The 23,332-nt window shown below is 41.4% G+C and overlaps 1 protein-coding gene across 4 annotated transcripts in view; it reads right to left on the bottom strand.

Annotated features, from left to right (window-relative positions):
• The window catches only part of LOC125451846 (transcriptional activator GLI3-like), a 390,661-nt gene that overhangs the window by 21,680 nt on the left and 345,649 nt on the right, over nucleotides 1-23,332 (bottom strand). For all 4 annotated transcript variants that reach the window (XM_048529496.2, XM_048529497.2, XM_059645818.1 and 1 more), the window contains 2 exons: nucleotides 7,528-7,677; nucleotides 4,100-4,264 (listed from right to left, as the gene is read on the bottom strand). In XM_048529496.2, the coding sequence (XP_048385453.2) occupies nucleotides 4,100-4,264; nucleotides 7,528-7,677 (315 nt within the window). The remainder of the gene's footprint in view (nucleotides 1-4,099; nucleotides 4,265-7,527; nucleotides 7,678-23,332) is intronic.

Genomic DNA, 23,332 nt, shown 5'->3' with positions numbered 1-23,332 from the left:
GCAATTTGAAGTAATTTGTTCTTTCAGCCTGAGATGTGACATCAGTGACAAGGAAAATTACAGAGGCAAACACAGAGGTAGTGAGGTCCATGTTAGCATTACGTCTGCAGTCCACTGAATTGAATCATTTGATCTGGCAGATGATGCTAGTACCATCAGCATGAAAGGTAAGGCCAGGCTCGAAGAGTCTGAACCATATCCTGATGGTGGCCCAAAAAGCACAGTAACAGACCTCATTGCTGTTCAATGCAGATGCTTTGGTGAGGGAGATTTTCAATACATTGCTCGACATGGAAAGAAAAATGGATTATGAATGTGTAGTGAAAGGTCTGAAGCAATATTATGTGATGATGTCAAATTCCACATTCCCAAGGCTCGTTTTCTACCAGAGACAGAAAGGGAGGGAAAAGTAGATTAATTTGTGATCCATTCCAGGCAGGCATCAGTTAGATGAAATCACACAACGGCAGATTTGTAAAGCCAGGTCACAGACCAGGTGATCCAACACTGCACATCAACTAATTGAGGCATAAGTTTCAGGAAGACGAAGTGGCACTTTGAGACTAGCAGCCATGTCGGCAGCAGTAGAGGGACAATTCCACAGCTTGGAACTTGGTCCCACTTCTTCCAACGACGCAACAAAAGCTGAATTAAACAAGTGGCACAAGGGAATCCAGATGCGTTTCAATGTAAACGGTAACAGTCGGCATGAGAGTGTGTGTCAGATGTGGAAACTCTGTCCGCCAAGGGGAAAAAAAAATGCTGCAAACGTTGGGGCAAGGCCCAGTTTGTCAACAATTGCAGAAATAAAACTGAAAAGAGAGTGAATCATGGCAAACCCTGCAAAGGAAAGTGATTAAAGGAGCATAAGTGAGACAATATGAATATGCAGCACACAGTCAGAACATGAATAGCAATCATCCATATAACGGGAGCAACTCCTACAATGTGTGTCAGTATGTTTTATCCCACTCCACATTATTGGTCAGTTAATTGTGGATGCGAGAGTTCGGAATGTCAAGATTGAATTTGTAGTGATTCAAGAGGGACATGAGCCTGTGCTGAACAAAACAACTGTCCAAACCAAGGAGGTACTATTCATACAATTGAAAATAAATTCTACGTAATCCAATGCACAGCTTAGTGATGACTTTGAACCAATGTTTCAAGGAATGGGAATGTTGCACAAGTGGCAACTGAGAGTGATCATTGACGAAGATGGTCAGCATGTAGTTCATTCTGTGCAGAGCTGAAAGGCAAGTTAGGGTAAAGGTCAAGAAACAGATCGACCAAGATGTCACAAAAATCAGTCGAGGGATCAGCACTATGGGCATAAACAAGTGGGAGCATCAGACGGGGTGTTAGTACGTGATAGGTGAGCAATGTGGGACTGAAGGATATCACCCCATTCCCACACTAGGAAGGAAACGGAAACATTTGTACAGAGTGAGGCAGTCCATGCTTCAACCACAGCAATGACTATTAGAGAAATTGAAAGAGAGTCAAAGATCCAGAAATGGATGATTTCAGACAGCGTATCCAAGCTGGCAATTGAGGGAATGGCTTATGCAAGGCATATCTCGCTACAAAGGGGTGTGTGTGTGTGTGTGTGTGTGTGTGTGTGTGTGTGTGTGTGTGTGTGTGTGTGTGTGTGTGTGTGTGTGTGTGTGTGTGTGTATGTGTGCGTGCGTGTATGTGTGCGTGCGTGTATGTGTGCGTGCATGTGTATGCGTGCGTGCGCGTGTATGCGTGTGTGTGTGTGTGTGTAGGGGGAAGTGTGTGTGTGTGTGTGTGTGGGGGGGGGAAGTGTGTGTGTGTGTGTGGGGGTGGGGAAGTGTGTGTGTGTGTGGGGGGGAAGTGTGTGTGTGTGGGGGGGGGGGGAAGTGTGTGTGTGCGTGTCACAAAGTATCATGATGACACACAGCAGCAGATGAAGCAGACATACAAACAGGGGTGAAATGTCGTGACATCCAGCAATTCAGACACCCAGTCCAGTAATGCAGATGGCAGGAGATAGTTCAACATTGAGAGAGAGATAAACACCACTTTAAAATGGGATTATGCCATTTACTAATCCAGATGCGATACCCAAGACAGCTGTCCGACCACCAAAGCAATGGGGAGGTTCTGGAACAAAAATGGAAATTGCTGGAGAAACTCAGCACATCTGGCAGCATCTGTGGAAAGAAAGCAGAGTTAATGTTTTGAGTCTGGTAGCTGTTCATCAGGACAGATTTTGAATGTGGTTTAGTCACAGAACATGAAATTGAACATCAGTTTGGAACAATGATGTTTGATTTAAAACAATTTTTTAAACAATAAGATTAAAAATATTGATTTCGACACAAAGCATGTACCTAGATCAAGGTTTTGTGTGTTCTGGTTGTGTTCAAAACAAAAAGTGTAAACTACCCATTTCTGTGTTGTGCTGGATCATGTGGTCCAATTAATATATTACTATTCTCTATATTGCAGTAGAATGTTGTCAAATTTGAGCTAGAAGATAAATCTACTATAATGATGTTCACTAATTATTGATCTGAGAGTTTTGTACTTTGGTTTATTGGAATTAAAATTAATCAGCATACACTTCCCAACAGGTGTCAAAATTTGTATGTTGCTAGCTACATTGGAGTAAAACATGCAAAATCTCATTGTGAACACACTAATTACAGTACGGCAAACAGCTCTTATCTTCGGTATTAATTTTGCTGGAACTGAGAAATAAGTACACATTAGAATCATTCTGCCATCAGTTTATAGCTGTTGTTTGCCAGAGGCTGCAGAGAAACAGAGATAGAGAAGTACAAGCTGCTGACATCACGGCCTCGGGGAGACATCAGCCGGGGGTTGCAGAGAGTGAGAGTGAGAGAGAGAGAGAGAGAGAGAGAGAGAGAGAGAGAGAGAGAGAGAGAGAAGGGGGTGGGTGGGGGACCAGCTGCTGATGTCGCTAACAGGAGATACTGAATGCAAAGGTGCTGACATGAAGAAAGGAGCAGCTTGTGAACTAAAAATGACCTGTGCCCAGGTTGTAGTCTGGGCCAATTTAAACCGGTTTGAATTAACTAAGTTTTGCAAAAAATGAAGAATTTGAAGTAATACAAAAGCCTTACTCGGCCAAGAAGTAATGAGGTAATGCTACCTAAGTCTCTGGGCCAGGGCCAATAGGGTAAAGACATGTGATAAGTGAATTAGCCTGAACCAATGGGAAAGAGACAACATGACTCAAGGGAGATAAGAGAAAGAATAAAACGATGACTCTCAGGTGCGAAGACAGCAAAAACTCCGGAGACCAACCACGGCAGAAGCAGACCCTACATCAAGGATGTGGTGATGACATCGAGTGCAGACCCTGGCCAGCATCAGCCCTCTATCAGCATTGGCCCCCATCAGCCCCCTATCAACATCGGCCCCTGTCAGCGTCGGCCCATGTCAGCCCCCAAAAGCAGCTGCTGTCCTGATCGTGCATTAGCTTTGATGTTCTGTGACTACCTGGGGAGTGCCAGAGGATCCTGGTGAGTGTTTAAATAGGTTCCCGTTCAGTTGGTGGGAAAATATATAAGGTCTAGTTCTGAGATAAAAACATATAAGCAACACATGTCTTGTCTAACACATGAACAAAGTAATTCGGGAGGTTATGAGAATTGGCTCTTCTCCTCCTTGTATAAGCTGATAACCACAGCTGGTGTTCTCTGGGCTCCAACACTATCATGAGCATTGTCTGCCCCATCAAAGCGAGAGGTGATGGCCTAGTGGTATTAATCCAGAGACCTAGGTAATGTTCTAGGGACCTGGGTTAAAATCATATCACGGTAAATGATGTAATTTAAATTGAATTAAAATTAAGAGGCTAATAATGATGACAAATTCATTTTCAATTGTCAGAAAAACCCATCTGGTTCACTAATGTCCTTCAGGTCCTTACCTGGTCTGGTCTACATGTGACTCCAGACCTACAGCAATGTAGTTGACTCTTAACTGCCCTCTGAGAACATCACTAGCTGGGCCAGAATTAGTTGCCCATCCCATGAGTGAATTTTTAAAAATCTATAATATGCATTAAAGCAGACTCACCAAAATGTGCACAATGACTGCTTACCTCATTTGAGTGTGTTCTGTTCTGGTGCTTTGCCCGGTCAGATGCATTGGAGAATGCCTTGTTACAACCTTCATGTTCACAGACATATGGCTTTTCTCCAGTGTGGGACCGCAGATGTGTTTTCAAGTTTTCCAGTCTGGAGTAGGCCTTTGCACAGCCTTCAAACTGCAAAAAGCAAATTTGTGGCAAATTACTTGCAAACATTTGGATCTTTAAAGCTATATCAATATTTATGGGTTTTTTTGAAATTTGAATATAGCTGGTGGATTTTAAATGGTGACTTGCTTGATTTGTTTTTGTCAGTGTTTTTGAGAATTCTGTTTTCTTGCTTGGTTTGAATAAATCTGTTTGCTGAGTTTATCTGTTCAAATTTTCTGAACAGAATTTAGAATATAGAACATAGAACATAGAACAATACAGCACAGAACAGGGCCTTTGGCCCTCGAGGTTGCGCTGACCTGTGAACTAATCTAAGCCCCTCCCCCTACACTATCCCATCATCATCCATATGCTTATCCAAGGACTGTCTAAATGCCCCTAATGTGGCTGAGTTAACTACATTGGCAGGCAGGGTGTTCCATGCCCTTACCACTCTCTGAGTAAAGAACCTGCTTCTGACATCTGTCTTAAATCTATCACCCCTCAATTTGTAGCTATGCCCCCTTGTACAAGCTGATATCATCATCCTCGGAAAAAGACTCTCACTGTCCACCCTATCAATTCCTCTGATCATCTTGAATGTCTCTATTAAATCCCCTCTGAGTCTCCTTCTCTCCAATGAGAACAGACCCAAGTCCCTCAGCCTTTCTTCATAGGGCCTTCGCTCCAGACCAGGCAACATCTTGGTAAATCTCCTCTGCACCTTTTCCAATGCTTCCACATCCTTGTAATGGCGTGACCAGAACTGCACGCAATATTCCAAATGAGGCTGCACTAACTTTTTGTACAGTTGCAGCATGACATCACGGCTCCGGAGCTCAATCCCTCTACCAATAAAAATCTAACACACCGTAAGCCTTCTTAACAGCACTATCAACCTGGGTGGCAACTTTCAGGGATCTATTTACATGGACACCAAGATCCCTCTGCACATCTACACTACCAACAATCTTTCCATTGACCCAGTATTCTGCCTTCCTATTATTCTTCCCAAAGTGAGTCACTTCACATTGATCCGAATTGAACTCCATTTGCCACTTTTCAGCCCAATTCTGCAGTTTATCCAAGTCTCCCTGCAACGTGCAACATTCTTCCACACTGTCCACCACTCCACCGACTTTAGTGTCATCTGCAAACTTACTAACCCATCCACCTATGCCTGTGTCCAAGTCATTTATAAAAATGACAAACAGCAGTGGTCCCAAAACAGCTCCTTGAGGCACACCACTAGTAACCGGACTCCAGGTTGAATATTTGCTTATAGGTATGACCATATTCTGGCAGACTTGAGCAAAAGATTTCCATTTTTAACTATTTAAAATTTCCAGAAAACCTGGGTCTTAAAGTGAAAATTCAGAAGTGACTTGGTTGAAGTACAGAAATTAATGGAGATTGCGTTTGCACTAACAAATTATTTCAATTGGGTAGGTTGGGAAGGAGCAATAAAAAAGCATGCAACATGGTTTGCTGATAGCAGTTTTGCTTTTCCAAGGTAACAACACATTAATGGAACAATTGGCTAGACTGTGCATTGAGCGCTGATTTACTGGGTACCTCAAAAAGTGAGCTGAACAAGTTCCTAGTTGGACAGAGATACAGAAAAGATAAATCCTTAGTAAAAGAGGTCAAGGCTAATTTACTCAGATAGTAAGAACTGCTGATGCTGGAGTCAGAGGCAACACAGCATAGAGGTGGAGGAATACAGCAGGCCGGGCAGCATCAGAGGAGCAGGAAAATTGACGTTTCGGGTTGGGGCTCCTCTTCAGAAAAAATGAAGAAGGGTCCCAACCCGAAATGTCAACTTTCCCACTCCTTTGATGCTGCCTGGCCTGCTGCATTCCTCCAGCCCCATTCTGTGTTACCTCAAGGCTAATTTAATATTCTTGTTGGTTTTGACTAGGGATTTGGAAAGGAATTACACAGGATGCTCACTGTAGAGGATGAACCAGTTCTTCATTTTATTTTCCCCTTCTGACATTTTGGATGCAAAACTTTTGATACATGGTTCAGTTACCACCCAAACACTGAAACATCAGAGACTACCCTTTACCAGGTTTTGATTTGGTATTCAATAATCAAGTCCCTTTACCTTCCCCAAGATTAACCTTCTCAGTACAGTTCTTTCCAAGGCATTTAGGAATGTGTTACTTGAGACTGCTTTGCAAATTGGAAACTTTGATCCATCTGGATTAGATTATAATTGGCTAACATTGAAGTTTCTCTATTGCATGTGGGTTGCAGGGGAACTTGCAGATGGTGGTGTTTTCATCCATCTACTCCTCATTTTTTTTAATCTGATGGTTAGTGGTCACAGGGTTGGAAGGCACTGTTGAAGGAAACTTGGTAATTTGCTGCAAAACATCTTTATATAGTATACACTGCTGCCGCTGAAAGTCGGTGGGGAATGGAATTCAACCATCAGGCTACCCTGTTGCTTCCATGCACTCTCCTTGTCCAAGCCTAAGAGCTTCTTCAACTCACAGCGCCTCCTGTCTTTTGCTTCCTCTGCCTGCAACACTATCTCTTGACACTCTCCATCACAGTGGAGAATCACAGAATCATTGCAGTGCAGAATGAGGCCATTCAGCCCAACATCCCTGAATGAGCTCTCTTGCTATTTTAACTTAGTGCCAATCTCCCCTTTTGCCCATAACCCCACACTTGTAAGTGTCTGAAAAAAGATACTTATTGCTTATTTGTCCTTTTGAGAAGGCAGTGAAGAGTTTTCTTAACACACTGGACTCTGAATGGTGAAAGTACCTCCACAATAGTGTAAGGTTGAAGGGTTTTGGACTTTGATCCAGAGTCAATGGGAAATTATGTCCAAGTCACATGGTCTAAGTCAGAAGGAAATTTGCACATGGTGGTATTCTTACATGCCTTCTGCCCTAGTCATTCTACACGATGATGGGTACAACTTTGAAAAGTGCTTTCAAAGAAATCTTAGCAAATTACTGCAGTGTATCATGTAGACTGTATGTAAAGGATAGACTGAAGGTAGAGGGAATAGATTTTGTTAGCTACTAGATGAGATTTGGAACAGGATTCTATCTTGCTAAAGTGTAGATGCTAGTTAATCATCACTCCTGAAATAAACCAAACTCATGGACTTTACTTCATTGATGCTGGGCAGTTATGGAAAAAAACACTTGAAGAATATAAGAATGAAAATAAATTTGCTTAAGCATCTAAATGTGATGGTAATTTCCTCCTGATGACAGGAGAGGAGGGTTTCATGAGTAAAAAGCAATTGACCTCTAAAAACTCACAGTGCACTTGTGTGGCTTCTCTCCAGTGTGCCGTCTCATATGAACTACGAGCATGTACTGGGCTTTAAATGGCTTCTGTTCCCGAGAACAGTCCTGCCATCGGCACACAAACTCCTTTTTCTCTCCATGGATATGGTCATTGTTTATGTGCTGGACGAAGAAACAAAAGAAAACTGATTATCAACTTCCCTCACAGTGGGATCTAAAAATATATTTAAAATATGTCAAATACCTGCAGCCTACTCCATCTAATTCAATATTGCTTCATTCAAATGATCAACCAATGCAGCATTATTTTAGTTCAAAAGAATATTCTCGGGGGTTATCCTGACCATCAGTCGTAAATATACGGAAGAAGCATCAGTGATAATTTGCATAATTTTTCTGGGGATTACAACAATATTCTACCCAAGTTATAGCCAGAAGTTTGGGAAACCAATGAAATTCTGTCCCCACATCAACCTGATGGGAAGTATGCGCTGAAATCAAGTCTCACAAATCATCACTGATGTACAAATGACTGAGGTAATCATTTAAAATGTTTAATCTGCCTGACTTTGACTGTGTCTAGGATGAAACAAGCAACTGCAAGTTTTATTAACAGGCCAGAAAACAAAACATATTTATTATAGACAAACATATCCTTTGAAAAGTGGCAAATGAGTTATTAAGTATGAATGTGAAAACTTAAACTATAAGCCCTTTTCAAACCGACTCACACACATTCACAAATTGGGCAGACAAGACAGAGATCCTGTAAAATTATTGAGTGGAAAACATGGGCATAATGGAGGAAATTCTGTAGATCAAGATTCTAGACCCCAAGGGTAATGAAGTAATGTTCGCATAGAACCTTTATTTTCTGGTGACGATACATTGTTGCTGTTGACTGCAGTGATCCTCAATTCAGTCAGTTGGACCTAGGTTTTTGCTCGAGTTACAAGTTCATCTTGTCTTTTGAGTATTGTTTCTTTTCCAGTTACAGGTGGGGGATGATGAGAGAGTAGTCTGACCTTGTGTAACTAATTAGTAAACTTCACACTGTCTCACTTCTTGTTTGAGGTTTTAGCAAAACTAGCTCATTCTGTCCAGCACAGCTGTATTCAAGCTTCAATTTTTCCAGTTTATATTCCAAGAAAAACGCAATCCTTATGACCAACATTGTTATAATTATTGCACGAAGATACCCATTATCAGAAAAGGTATAAAACCGAGAGAAATGCGGACGCTGGAAATCAGAAAGAAAAACAGAAATTGCTGTAAGAACTCAGCAGGTCTGGCAGCATCCATGGAGAGAAGTCAGAGTAAGCATTTTGGATCCTGTGACCCGTTTTCAGTTCTGAAGGAGGGTCACTGGATCTGAAATGTTAACTCTGATTTATCTCCACAGATGCTGCCAGAACTGCTGAGTTATCACAGCAATTTCTGTATTTGTACCAGAAAAGATATCCCAATTACTAGAAGTGTTTAGTTGACTTTTTAAATGAAACCATCAGTTTTATGTATAGTTAGGCAACTAATTACATAAGATCAAGTGTGCCCTACTTGTTTTTACAACTCACACTGGGGACCATTCATGAATTCACTGCTGATAGAATTTACGCAGATGCTCACCAGAAACAGTTCTTCAATGCATGATACTTTACACCAGGCTAATGAAACACCAAACAAGGCTACAAAAATAGAAGCACAATTTAGCAACGGTAGGCCACGCACAACTCTCAAAATTGTGGAGAGGTTCTGGTGTTTGTAGTTGGAAGAACCTCTTAAAATTACAGGAATCAGCTTTAGTATCATGAAAATCTATAGGGGTTCCCATTCATGCCATCAATGAGTAGTTTGGTTTTTAAAACAAAGTCATTTTTGCATCAGTTGTCTGGGTGACGTGTTGCCAAATCAAAGATCTGGAAACATGACAACACTGAAGTCTAGAGATAATGGGAACTGCAGATTGGAGAATCCAAGATAACAAAGTGTGGAGCTGGATGAACACAGCAGGCCAAGCAGCATTAGAGGAGCAGGAAAGCTGACATTTCGGGCCTATACCCTTCATCAGAAAAAAAAACACTGAAGTCTAACCTGTTGGTACTGCTAACAGATATTCATCAGAAATGGTTGAAGTGCTTGTAGTACTATAATGGAACCAGAAGAGGGCCCACTTGTTCCACTTTTGTAATTGAAAGGAGAAAGGAAGAAGAAATTCTGAGGCTTTTCGATGGATTTTTTTTGAAACTGCACCTTTAAAAGCACCCAATTTCCAAGTGGCAGACATTTTAAGAATGTTGCCAAACAAAGTAAGTGATAAACCACAGATTATAAAGCATTAAGAAATTGTTACAAAATATCGATAACATCCTTGCATAAAAAAAATTATGATCCTTTATGAGGAAAAAGTCATTTGACATTTTCTTATTGGACAGAAGAGTCTGAATGCACTCAGTGACAGTCAAGAAAAAATAATTATGCATCGCTGTCCAATGCTTTATAACCTCTTGGAAGCTGACTATTGCCGGTTCACTGGTTTTATCATTTTATAAAAATTAACATTTTTCTAATCAACCTGTTTGAAGGTGTTATTACTCACCTCTGGGGCAGGAGGGACTTGAACCCAGGCCTCCCCTCCCAGGGGCAGGGACATTACTATTGCATTACAAAACGTCCCCTTGTTGGTTTTATACCTGCACCAATTGAACTGAACCGCTTCACCAGCTTCTGCTGTGCAATTTTGGTAAGAGTGGGTAGTCAGACGATTTGATTGTGTGGGGGAGGGCATAAACTGCAGTCAGCAATGTAAATCAAAACAATATACATCCATTGTAAATCCAGACATACAAGTTTGTTTTTTTTACATAGACTTAATAGATAAGTTGATCTCTTTCCCAATCCTAAATTGAGGAATAGAAACTTATAACACCAGAGACCATTCAGCCTAGTATGCGGAACCCTTGAAAGAGCGAAATAGTTAATATGACTCCACTTCCTTATGCCGACATCTGAAAATGGCTCCTTTGTCCAAGTATTTATCCAATTTCCATTTGAAAGTCATGATTGAATCAGCTAACACCAATCTTTCAGACAATACATTCCATTTCAAATGTCTGTATTTTTTTAAAGAATGCCTCTTCTCCCCCTCACGCTGTTTGTCAATTATTTTTAATCTTAAAATATCAAATTGTCATGGATTCACAGCCATTATTGTGGAGAAGAAATGAATTTTAAACCTGTAGTTAGGACTAAACTATGATTTGCTTTGTCAAATAGTTTACATGCAACATATTCTCACCCAACTCCTAATGTGTAAATAAAAACCAAAAGAACTGCAGATGCTGTAAATCAGGAACAAAAACAAAATTGCCGTAAGAGCTCAGCAGGTCTGGCAGCATCTGTGGAGGAGAAAGCAGAGTTAATGTTTTGGGTCCGGTGACCCTTCCCCAGAACTGAGACCTGAAAACTAATGTGTAAAGCTTAAGTATGTTTCTATGAATTGTGAGATATCAGGCCAGTCAAGATTAGGAACAATAATTCAAATTCTACGGCTTTTTAAACCATATGTTCTTTGCTTCTGCATCCTCCAAAATCTTGCACTTGCCACTAGTTGTATCAGATAGTTTCATTACTCCAGCAATAGGAAATAAATAATGCAACATATTCATAATCGAGTTTCATTGTATGAAAATAACACATTATCTCAAAAAGATACCTTGATGAAATACAGCAAAACGCTTTCAAAGAAAAAAAATAGTGGAACAAAAATAAAGTTGCTGGAAAAGCCCAGCAGGTCTGGCAGCATCTGTGAAGAAAAAAACGGAGTTAACATTTCAGGTCCGGTGACCTTTCCTCAGACCCTTCCTCTTTCTGTTTTTATTACAAAAATAGTGGATTTGTCTAAAGTCATAGTCCCCTTTGCTCATACTCTTTAATACATTCAGATAACTTAAATATAACAACTGATCTAATGCCGACTGTCACTTCTCAAAGCTCCAAACTGATACCATCCTGTGCATTATGATGTCACTGATAATTCTCTCTTGAAAGACCTAGGTCTAGTCCCTGGATAGCACCCCTTGTTGATAAGCATGCCAACCAGCAGAAAGAATTTCTTTCTATCTACCCCCACAATATCATGAAAGCTTTGACCAAATCACCACTTAAATCCCAGGGGTTTGTGGAGTTTCACATTGCAATTTAAGGCTTGGGGTTCATATATCATTTTGATAAATACATACTGATTCTGCTCAAGGTCACTGACCCTGGTTTTCACTCCAGGCGTGAGTAAGATGAATCAGAAAACTTTCTGGCTTATCACAACCATTTCTGAAACTATCATGTCCCCAAACGGTGAATCTTCGTTCTGATAGCAAGTGTGGGATAGAGTAAGGATTGTGTCTCCCCCAGATACAGACGAATGAGTAGCTAGGTGAATGGTTGGCTGGATGAGTGGGTAGTTTGATTAACTGACTGATTTAATGTCACGTGTACCAAAGTACAGTGAAAAACTTTGTTTACAATCAGTACAGGGAGATCATAATAAGCAAGGATGGACAGATCAGAGGTTGTAAAAAGGCCTAGGACAGAGGCATACAGGTTACATTGCACAGGGTATACACTGCGCAAGATCAAAATTGGCAAGATCAGCAACATTTGAGGCTAGAGAATCCATTCAAAAATCTAACAACGATTGTGAAGAAACTGTTCCTGAACCTGCTGGTGCGAGTGTGTTGAGGCTTCTGTATCTTCTGCCTGATGGAAGAGGTTGTAGGAGATCATTACCGGGGTGTGATAGGTCTTTGATAACGTTGAGCCTTTCCGCGGCAGCGAGCCGTGTAAATATTGTCCATGGATGGAAGGTTGGCTTCTATGATGGTCTGGGCTATGCACACCACCTCCTGTAGTTTCGTACAGTCCTGGGCAGAGCAGTTGCTGTACCAGGCTGTTATGCACCCGGACTGTATGCTTTCAATGGTGCATCTGTAGAAGTTGGTGAGGGTCCTTATGAGACCTCCAAACTGAGCAAGAAGAGGCCTTATTGTGCCTTGGGTGGGTGTGTAATTCAGTGAATGGGTAGACATGTGTGGCTGGTTGAATGAGTCGGTCAAAGGGAAATCAGAGTTGGTTGCATGAGTGGGTAGGTAGATTGTTCAGTCAGTGATGCATAACGTTGGCTAGTTAAACTGGTTTGTGGGTTGAGGTGGCTGGATGATCAAGTTGAAGCATGTGGGTAATTGGATGGGAGGACTGGATAGTTGGGATTGGTAAGTCAGGTCAAGGGAATGAATTTCTGGGTCACAGAGGGGTGTGGTCAGGTGGTGGTGTATGTGTGGTGGTGACAGGTTGGTTGGGTTGTGCTGATAATCACTCTTACACCAAAGACTAAACAATGTGGAAATTCCAGTGTACGTATTTGGGTATGTGGCATATACCCAGCTCAAGTGTCCAACGCTCAGCTTACTGCAAGCAAAATAACATTGACAGTAAGTTTTAGACAGTGCAATCAACCCATCAGAAGTTTAAACATGCTGGACAATTACAGTGCATGTGGGCACATCAGGATTTCCTTGACTCATACCAGCAACTCATGGGTAAGGTGAAGGTACTCAGCCTTTTTCCCAGGGCTGCGGAATCAAGGACTAGAGGGCATCAGTTTAAGGTAAGAGGGGAAAGAATACATGGGAACCCAAGGAGCAACCCTTTTTTACACAGAGGATGGTATGCATATGGAATGAGCTGCCAGCAGAAATGGTTGAGGCAAGTACATTAACAACATTTAAAAGGGATTTGGAGAAATACATGGATATGAAAGGTTTTGAAGGATATAGGCCAAGGGCTGGGAAATTGGCTTAGAGTGGATGGACATTTTGGTTGGCATGGACCTGTATGGGCCTGTATCCTTGTTGGAGGATTCTATGACTCTAACTTGCTCAGTGCATAGCCATCCCTCATACTGGAATATCTGGTCCGATACAAAATAGATTTCCAATGCCGCAAGGTTAGCAAATGTATTAAACTTGAAGTCACAATTTTAAATTCACAACCTCAGCACCACCAATATTATAGCCAGTACATTATTGTAAATAGCACCTATTTCATGACTATAAGGAAGATATGCAAATCTAACTCGAGAGGGGGATTTCTGAACTATAATTTGTAGCACAGAAAGCATCTCAACATTTTATTTTCTCATTCATTTAATTCTGAACTATAGCATATCATTTATAGACTCAAGAATTCACAGCTTTCTTTTATTTAATTGATTAAGAAGGCAAGGTAAAAGGAAACCTCATGTTACGGGTATTTGAGAATAAGAAGCCACTTTATAAACATGCTTCAGAAACCTAAGTAATGGAAGCCTCATTGAAAAGTAATAAAGCTTTTGACTTGAAAAGACAGCTGATTCCCTGTCACTTATGCATTTCCAGTGCATTTATCATATTTGTGTTAAATCCACTATCGCGGCAGTGTTCAAATGTTTGTGCTGCTTCCATTCATTACATTTACTCCAATAGAAAACCCCACAATTTTGAGAACGTTGTGACCTGGAGTTGCAGTGCAAATGGAACACTGAGAAGCACAATTACATGTAGTGGCTGATATAACCTACAGCAACATCTAAGACAGAACACACATAATTACACTTATTCAAAGATGTATGGCAGCAGCTCACCCAGGTTACTTTGACAACATTTGTCACATCAGGAAGGATGATTCATAATTTGGTAGATACACTACCCTGAAGTGGATAAGCATCACCCTCCCTTCATTATCACTGGGTCAATGTCCAAGAATTCATTTATTGAACACCCTTATGGAAGCACTGTCAGTAGGAGAGTAGTGGGCGTTCAAAAAGGAGACCAACAACCACCTCCTAAGGTCATTTCAAGGTGGCAGGCTTTCCAGAAATACCCACAAGAATGACTTAATAAAATAATGGCAATCACTTTATCGAGCTGGAGGAGCACAGCAGGCCAGGCAGCATTAGAGGAGCAGGAAAGCTGACGTTTTAGGTTTCACTCTGTGTCATCTCCAACTCCAGCATTGGCAGTTCTTACTACCTCTGAATCACTTTATCGAGCTTTTAATGTTGCTGTTCTATGAAAATCCTTGCAGCGATGTCTTTTTAAAAAAAGAGCTTGTTGCAAGTTCACTGTGGCCATTGGAGTTTGTTTCTAACAGAGCTTCCTGTAAATCACACAATGCTATATGCTGCTGCTGATTTGAACAGAGTCTGCCATAGAGAGGTGATTGTTTTATCTGGTTCAGTTGGATGGAAGCCTGCTAGGGCCAAGCTGAGGTGGAAGGAAGCTAGCCAGGATCAACCTGCCCAGCTGATCGCTCTCATTTCTGAAAAGCGAAACTTCTTGTTGAGTCCAGGTTGAAGCCTATTTGAAAGAATGATTGACAAAATATCACAAGATTATACTTCCTAAGCAACCGTGTCAGCAAGACTTCAGAGAAACCATGCACAACTTGTGACTTGACCATACGTGCCAGAACATCAGAGGAAGAAACTCTGGAACATTCTAGGCTTTATCCTTTCAGTAAATGGGCTGTCATTGAAGGCAAAGCTTTTTTGGTTCAGAAAGCAGCCTCTGTGGAGAAATCAGTTTTTCTTCTCTTTTCCCGAGATTGTGTGCATGCACGTATGTTTGTATGTTTTGGGATATTTTTAAGGATAAGCATTTATAAGGTTTTGGAGTAGATCTGTAGTTCGGGTTGTGGGTGTTGAGGTTGGTTGGCTCGCTGAGCTGGTTTCTTGTTTTGCAGAGGTTTTGTTACCATGCTTGGTAACATCCTCAATGCAGTCTCTGATGAAGCGTTGGTGTATTTTCCCATCTGGTTTTTAAACTCTGGGGTCCGTTGCGATCGACTGCCTCACTTCCGGTTTTCTTCTGTAGTGGAATGTGTATGGGGTTGAGTTCAATGTGTTTATTAATAGCATGCTTCGTGGAGTGCCATGCTTCCAGGAATTCGCAATCTTGTCTCTGCCTAGCCTGTCCCAGGATCTTGCTGTTGTCCCAGTCAAAGTTGTGGCTCTCCTTGTCCACGTGGATTGAGATGAGTGAGTATTGGTCGTGTCTTTTTGTAGCCAGTTGGTGTTCATGTACTCTTGTAGTTAGTTTCCTTCCTGTTTGTCCAATGTAGCATTTCTCGCAGTCTCTGCAGGGGATCTTGTAAATGACATTGGTCCTGTCCATGATGGTGAGTGGGTCTTTAGTTTGGGTGAGCACTTGTCGTAGGGTTGATGTGGGTTTGTGTGCCACTCCGATCCCCAGCAGTCGTAGAAGTCTTGTGGTAACTTCTGACGTGTTCCTGATGTAGGGTAGTGTGATGCGTGTGTCAGGGCGTGTAGAATCTTTCTGATGCTGTTCCTGTAGGCATCTCCTAACCCAGAATGCTGCAATAATTATGTTTATTAGGAAACCTGATTTATAGATCAGATAAAACATGAGATAAATAAGGTAATTAATTGGTCATCTTGGTAACTGGAAATAAATATCTTTATTTTTATGCTGGGATCCATGGAGTAGTGAAACTAGAGCACTCCCCCAGATTTAACTGCAACAATGTAACGTCACATTTGGAAAGAGATGTCACAGCAACTTCCAGTGGGTACAAAAGATATGGTGGTACTTTCTGAAGAAAGCAAAGTATTTGTCTGATATTCTGGCCCACATTTTTCTCATAAGCAACAGTGCCAAAAACAGTTTAACTTATCATTTATCACATCTGAGTTATGTGTGAGGAGCGATGCTCAAACTGGCACCACATTTCCTACAGAGCAGTGGTGGTTCTTAAAAAATAACTTATTGATGTTGAAGAGCTTGGAAACATCATAAAGTTATTATTGTTGCTTTACAACTTCTTAGCCTTAACAGGTGGGAAAACTTTGAGATGAAATCATGAACAATATTTTTGCAGGTCCTATATGGTGGCTGGAGAACATTTAGCACTGAAAGAACCCACAAAATGTCAAATTATGAAGTTCAGTGAAACAGAACCAAATCATAAAATATGCCAATCTATCCGAGATATATCTTCCCCAAAGATTAATTAAACACATTTTCAATTCACATTAAACATCATTTTCGAGACAATGATTGCCAAATACTTACATTTTGTGAACGCCTCCTGCGCTCATCAGCCCAAACCTGAATCTTGTCCAGGTCTTGCTTCAGTTGCTTACAGACTGCTTCAGTATCTGAAGCATTGCAAATGGTGCAGAACACTGTGCAATCATTAGTGAACCTGCCCATTTCTGATCTTGATATGAAGGGGAGGTCACTGATGAAGCAGCTGAAGATGGTTGAGTTTAGGAGATTATCCTGTGGAACTAGGGCTGTTGTGGCTCAGTGTACCTTGAACCTATCTTTGAGTTAGGGAACATAGGTTCAAGCCCCACCTGCTCCAGAGGTGTGTAATAACAATTTGGAATAAGTTGATTACAATATTTAATTTTAAAAAGCCATGTGGAACTAGGGCTCTTGTGTACATTTTGGTCCAGAACATGTTATGTGTCTACCTCTGGTTCAGGAGGCCTGGGTTCAAGTCACATATACCCCAGAGGTGTGTACTAACACCTCTGAACCAAAAATACCAATACTGAGGAACTATTGTGATAGTTTTGTTTTTCAAATTTGTTCACAAAATATGGGCATCACTGGTTGGACCAGCATTCATTACCCAGAGGTCTGGAGTTATACTTCCTTCCCTAAAGGATATTACTGAAGCAGATGACTCTTTCCCTCAAACAATTGACAGTGGTCATTATTAGACTCTTAATTCCAAACTTTTATTGGATTGCAAAGCCCACCATCTGCCATGGTTGGATTTGAAGACAGGCTTCTAGAACATTACGTGGGTCTCTGGATCAACAGTCTAGCAATAAGACCATTAGACCGTTACATTCCCACAGTCTCACTACTTCTGAGCTCGGAGGCCTAGATTCAAGTTCACCTCTACAATAACATCACTGAGCAAGTTTTCGTTTAAAAAAAACTTGCTCAGTGATATTATTGTACAGGTTTTTGTTTTGAAAAACTACCCTGAGGAACTGGTGCTGAAGAAGGGTCTAGGCCCGAAACGTCAGCCTTCCTGCTCCTCTGATGCTGCTTGGCCTGCTGTGTTCATCCAGCTCTACACCTTGTTATCTCAGTGGTAGAGTTCCCACCTTAACACAGGAGGCCCAACTTAAAGTCCTACCAGCTCCAGGAGTGCGTAATCTCCAACCAAGCGATTTGAAAACATCTATCATGAAGACCTTGACGGATCTTGTCGTGCAACTTCTGAAGTAGAAAGCCTAAGTTCAAGACCAATCTCCCTCTGAAGTGTGTAATAATGTCCCTTAATAAGTTGATTAAAAATATTGAAATAAGAAACAGACCAACATGATGAAATGCAGATTAATTACCATTTGACATGATATCGTTTTGAAGGGGTTTTGTATCCTGACCTCTGAACTAAGCCCCACCTGCAAGTAAAATTATTTCAAAGAATTGTTGCAGGACAGAGGGCAGCCATTCAGCCCATCATGTCTGCAGCATCTCCCCAACTGAGCAATGCCGGTTTATTCCTATAACACTACACTTTTTCTCTTTTTAAGACGGCAGCACCCTTTCGTCTCGAATGCCTCTCAGGCAATGCATTCCAGACCTGCACCACTCATGGCGTGAAAATGTTTTCTCTCATGCTGTGTTTGCTTCTTTTACTAATTGTTTTAAATCCGCACCCTCCCATTCCCAATCATTTCACGAGTAGGAACAGTTTATTTACATCAACACTCTCCATATCCCTCATGATTTAGAACACCGCAATCAAATTTTCTCTCAGCCTTCTTTTTCCCCCAAAAGCAACAGTCTTAACTCCTCAAAACCTACCATCATAACTATTTTTTATAGTTATACCAGAAACACAAATTTGAAATTTATATAATGTATATGAGTGCAACTAAGACTAGCCACATGAATAGCCAGCACAATGCTAACGGAAGCAGAACACAGGCATCAGTAAGAAAATGAAATTCTTAATTATTGAACTGAGACCATATTCTTATGCTTGTAAATATTTTTCTTGCCTCACTCTACAACTGTGATTTGCTCCATGCCCACCCCAAACCTCTCTCTATTTGATTTTTTCAATAGGACCAGATTTATTGAATTTAGTTGCAGAACTTTCCAAAATGGATTTGAATTCACAACCTTTTCTTTACCATTAAGTAATTTATTGTCTTTTAAAATAACGAATAGACTGCTTCAACCAAAGTTTGTGACAGCGAATCCCACATTCAAAATACCCTGTGTTGAGACATTTAGAATAGAATAAAATGTAGAATCCCTGCAGTGTGGAAGCAGGCCACTCAGCCCATTGAGTCCACACTGACCGTCCAAACAGCACTGCACCCAGAGTAAACCCCTCCTACCCTAACCCTGCAACTCTGCCTTTCCCATGGCTAATCCACCCTCCCTGCACATCTTTGGACTCTGGGACGAAACCCAAACAGACACGGGGTGAATGTGCAAACTCCACGCAAACAATTGCGCAAGGCTGGAATCAAACCTGGGTCCGTGGAGCTGTCAGGCAGCGGGGCTAACAAATCAGCTACAGTGCCATTTTTTCTAACTTCTCCTTCAATTGATTTTGTGATTATTTTAAATGCATTCCACATAGGTCATTGGAAACAATGTATCACCACTCGCCCCATCATAATTCTGCATAAAGTCAAAGTCCTTTTTCAGGTCATGCCATAACCCTTCCAGTCATTGAAGAAAATCCAAATCTTCACTGTTTTCTTCATAACTTTTAACATTTAATCTATGCTACACCTTTTTCATTGCTGCACACTTTCTAACATCGGCCTATCCAAAACACTAACAGAGTCTTGCTCTTTGCTTCTGTATTTGTCTCTAAAAATAAAACCTATAATTCCTTTTTGTATCCCTACCTATTTGGATTGCCATATCTAACGATTGTATCTACATACAATTTTCTCCCCTCTCTGAATTGCTCTGTCCCTTTTTCTTAGTTACAAAATGCTTCTTCTTACTCTCTGATAGCCACTTACATAGCTCCCTTCTTCACAGCCACAAAAGCAGCTTCGATGTGGTTTAGGATCAACAGGGATGATACAAGAAGGATGTTTCCCCCTGTCCGGGGAGTCGAGAAGCAAGGAATCAAAACCTATGAGACTGATGAGGCAGTGGCAGGAACCATCTCTAATACTGAAATAGAATAGTGGTGAATGGTTGTTTATCAGGTGAAAAGCACATGGTGCTATTGACTCCCCTTGGGGTCAGTACCGGGACCACTGTTCCTATTGTTATAAAATAATGACCTGCACTTGGATTTAGGGGACATAATTTCAAAGTCTGCAGAAGGTATGAAGCTTGGAAATATAGCATACAGTGAAGAAGATAGGAAAATCTTACAGGAGGATATTAACAAGTAGAGTGGGCAGACACATGGCAAATGACATTTACTGCAAGGAAAAGTGTGTGAAGTGATGCATTTTGGAAGGACATGTTGATACATTTGTTTAAAAGCATATACAGGACCATTTGCTTTATGGATTATGGCACAGAACAGAAAAATAAAAGGGTTATGATAAATCATTATGTATCAATGGGCCTCAGCCAGGATATTGTGCATTTAGGAAGGTTACAAGGCTTTGAAGATGTTGTAGAGATTCATCAAAATGATATCAGGAGCCAGGATCATGAGTTATGTGGAGACAGCAGTTGAAGTAGGATTGCTTCTTTTAGTGCAGAAATAGCAGGACAGAAGTGTTTTAAATATGCACGATTTTCTACAAAATAAATAAGAAATTGGTTCTATTGACAGAAGGGTCAGTAAACACAGGGTACATTTGAGAAGAGAAAAGGTGAGAAGAGAATCTTTTAATGCTTTGTTTTTAAAAATACATGAATTAGACGTGACTGTCAATGCCTTGACCAGCATTAATTGCCCAACTTTAACTACCCTGGAGATAGCGATAGTGAGCTGTCAACTTGAACTGCTGAAGTTCTTGGACTACGCTCTCTCTGACATATTCTGCACGGATCTTTGAGGTAAGCATGCACAGACACCCTAAGTGGCTGCAAGGCTACACAGTTTAACAGAAATGTTATCCTTGTAGGCACATTCACAGTGTTGTTAGAGAGGGAGTTCCAGGATTCTGACCCAGCAACAGCATGGAACGACGATGCAGTTTCAGGACAGGATGTTGTTTGGCTCAGAGAGGAACATGGGAAGGTAGTGTTAAGGTAGTGTTCCCATGTGCTGTCCTGATCCTTCCAGGTGCTGGTGTTTGTAAGTTTGAAAGGTGCTGCTGGGGAAACATGGTGAGCAATGGCAATGCATTTTGTATAAGGTACTCACTGCTGCAGCTGTGTGTCAGTGATGAAGGGAATGAATGTTGAAGGTGGTAGACAGAATGCCATTTAAATGGTCCTGGATGGTGTCCTGTTTCTGGAATGCTTTTGGAGCTGCTCTCATTCATGAAAATGGACAGTATTCCATCATGCTCTTGACTTGAGCCTTGAAGGTGGTGGACAGATTTTAAGAGCCGAGAGATTAATTACTTGCCTCAGGTTTCCCAGCCTCTGACCTGCTCTTCTAGTAGCTACAAGATGTATATGACTGGAGGAGGAGGAGAAACTGCAATTCTACCAAAGGAGAAGCCAGTTCCAGCTGCAGTAATATGTTGGGCTCCCAACCCTGGGGAGCTTGGTAGTAATGGCAGAGTGGGGAATGTGCTGTACCATGGGGTCACAGACTATGGTAATACAATTATGCTAAATTCTTGAATGGCTGGATCTGTGTGAAGCTGTCACATTCTGCAGGCAGGCAGTGCCACACAAAACAATGGACGGTATTCCCAATATGAAGATGGATTTTTCCTTACAATTACTGTGTGGCGGTCCCTCCTATTGACACTGTCATTGATAGATGGATCTGTGACTAGCAAGTTGGTGAGGACGAGGCCAAGTTGAATTTTCCTTTTTATTGGTTTCCTCACTACCTGCCTTGTGGTCAAACAAGCAGCAATACCCTTTAGGACTTACTCAAGCCACTCCTCATGATGAACACTGAAGTCCCCCTACCCAGAGCACATACTCTTGCCACCTTTGGTGCTTCGTCCTCCAACCTGCAGGAGTCCTGTTTCCGCTGCCAGGTGGGAGCAGTAGACAATGTTCCCTCTCATTTTGTTTCCAGCTGCACAGGCCTCCGAGGTCTGGGAATGGCATCGATTTCTGGAATTGGAGGTCAATGCTACAATCAGCACGCCAATCACAATGGACTCAACCTTGGAGTGACGGCGCACATGCAAATCTTAGAGTGAAATGTTAGTGGCAATCGGCGGTGGGTGGGGGGTTTCCTCGCTTGTATTTGACTTGATGAAACTTCATGCGATTTGGACCCAATGTTGGAAGTTCCCAGGGCAGCACCTGCCGGGCTTCGTACCACTTTGCCACCACTGCTCCTGGGTCTGTCTTGCTGGTGACACAGCACATATCTAGAGATGGGTGATGGTGGTGTCTGGGACATTGCAAGGAATGATTCCATGGGTATAACTATGTCAGTACATTGTTTGACCAGGGCAGGAGACAGCTCTCCCATTTTTGGCAGTAGCCTCCAAATGTTGCTAAGAAAACTTTTCAGAGTTTCATTTCTCAATGGTGTTTCCAGAGCCTAGGATAATGCTGGTGATCCATCCAGTTTCAGTCCTTTGACTGTTATCATAATCTGGAATGCCTGGAAGGATGCAGGAAACAGGTTCAATAATCACTTCCAATTGGGAATTAGGTGAATACTCGAAAATAAAAAAAAAGTTGCAGGGTTATGGGGGAAAGAGCAGTGAATTGCAACTTATCAGATAGTTCTTTCAAAATGCTCGCACATTTATTTTTATCCACTGATTCCTGGGATGTGGGCTGGTCCAGCATTTATTGCCCATCCCTAGTTACCCACGATGATGGTGAGCTGCCTTCTTGAACCACCACAGTCCATGTTCTGTAGGTACAGCCACAATGCCATTAGGGAGGGAGTTTCAGGATTTTTATCCAGTTATATTCGTGGCAATAAAATGGCCTCCTGTTGCACAATTTCACACTACACTGCTGCCAATTTTCTGTTATTGCAGCTGGTTGGTAGAATCAGCAAGGAAACACTGGTATGTGTGTGCGTTCAATGCATTCGCATAATTTAGAGTTCCACTTTGAGGGAAGTTTCACTATAAATACTGTGGCTTCATTGGTTACATGCAGACCATAATAATTCCACTTTGCAACAGAAATGTTTTGACTAGTTTTCTCATCGTTCAAACTATGAAATATACATCATAGTCTCAAACGTTGTGAATGTACAGGGAATGAAATCTTGGCCAAAAGGAACTGGCAGTAGAATACAGTTAGTGGCAGGAAACTCTGCCAATCCAAAGATTTTTTTTAAAAACACTGTTTCCATGGTGATTCAGTACAGAATAATACATAAAAGTTTTCTTCAACATGGCAGCTAGGGATGAGACAAATTGCAATTTTTGTGGGCGCCAGGAACTGTTTGCTTAACACAGTTTCACTCAGATGGCCAAATTATTGGAATGAGTGTATAAACTTTTTAAAAAGTAAACATGATCCTTAGAGAAGTATCTTTACAACATGAGATCTTAGGAAACAATTGAGAGTGAAATGTGCAATTTATCGGAAAGCTCTAAGGACTAAATACACAGACAAGAGGTTGGGATACTTAAGGGTGAAATCAATTTCTTACCCCAATACAAATAAAAGACTGTACAATTCATTGCAGCTTTATCAGG

This window comes from Stegostoma tigrinum, chromosome 5, assembly GCF_030684315.1.
Source record: "Stegostoma tigrinum isolate sSteTig4 chromosome 5, sSteTig4.hap1, whole genome shotgun sequence".
Taxonomy (NCBI): domain Eukaryota; kingdom Metazoa; phylum Chordata; class Chondrichthyes; order Orectolobiformes; family Stegostomatidae; genus Stegostoma; species Stegostoma tigrinum.
The sequence above is the reverse complement of the archived record's forward strand: the minus strand, read 5'-3'. Positions and strand labels throughout refer to the sequence as shown.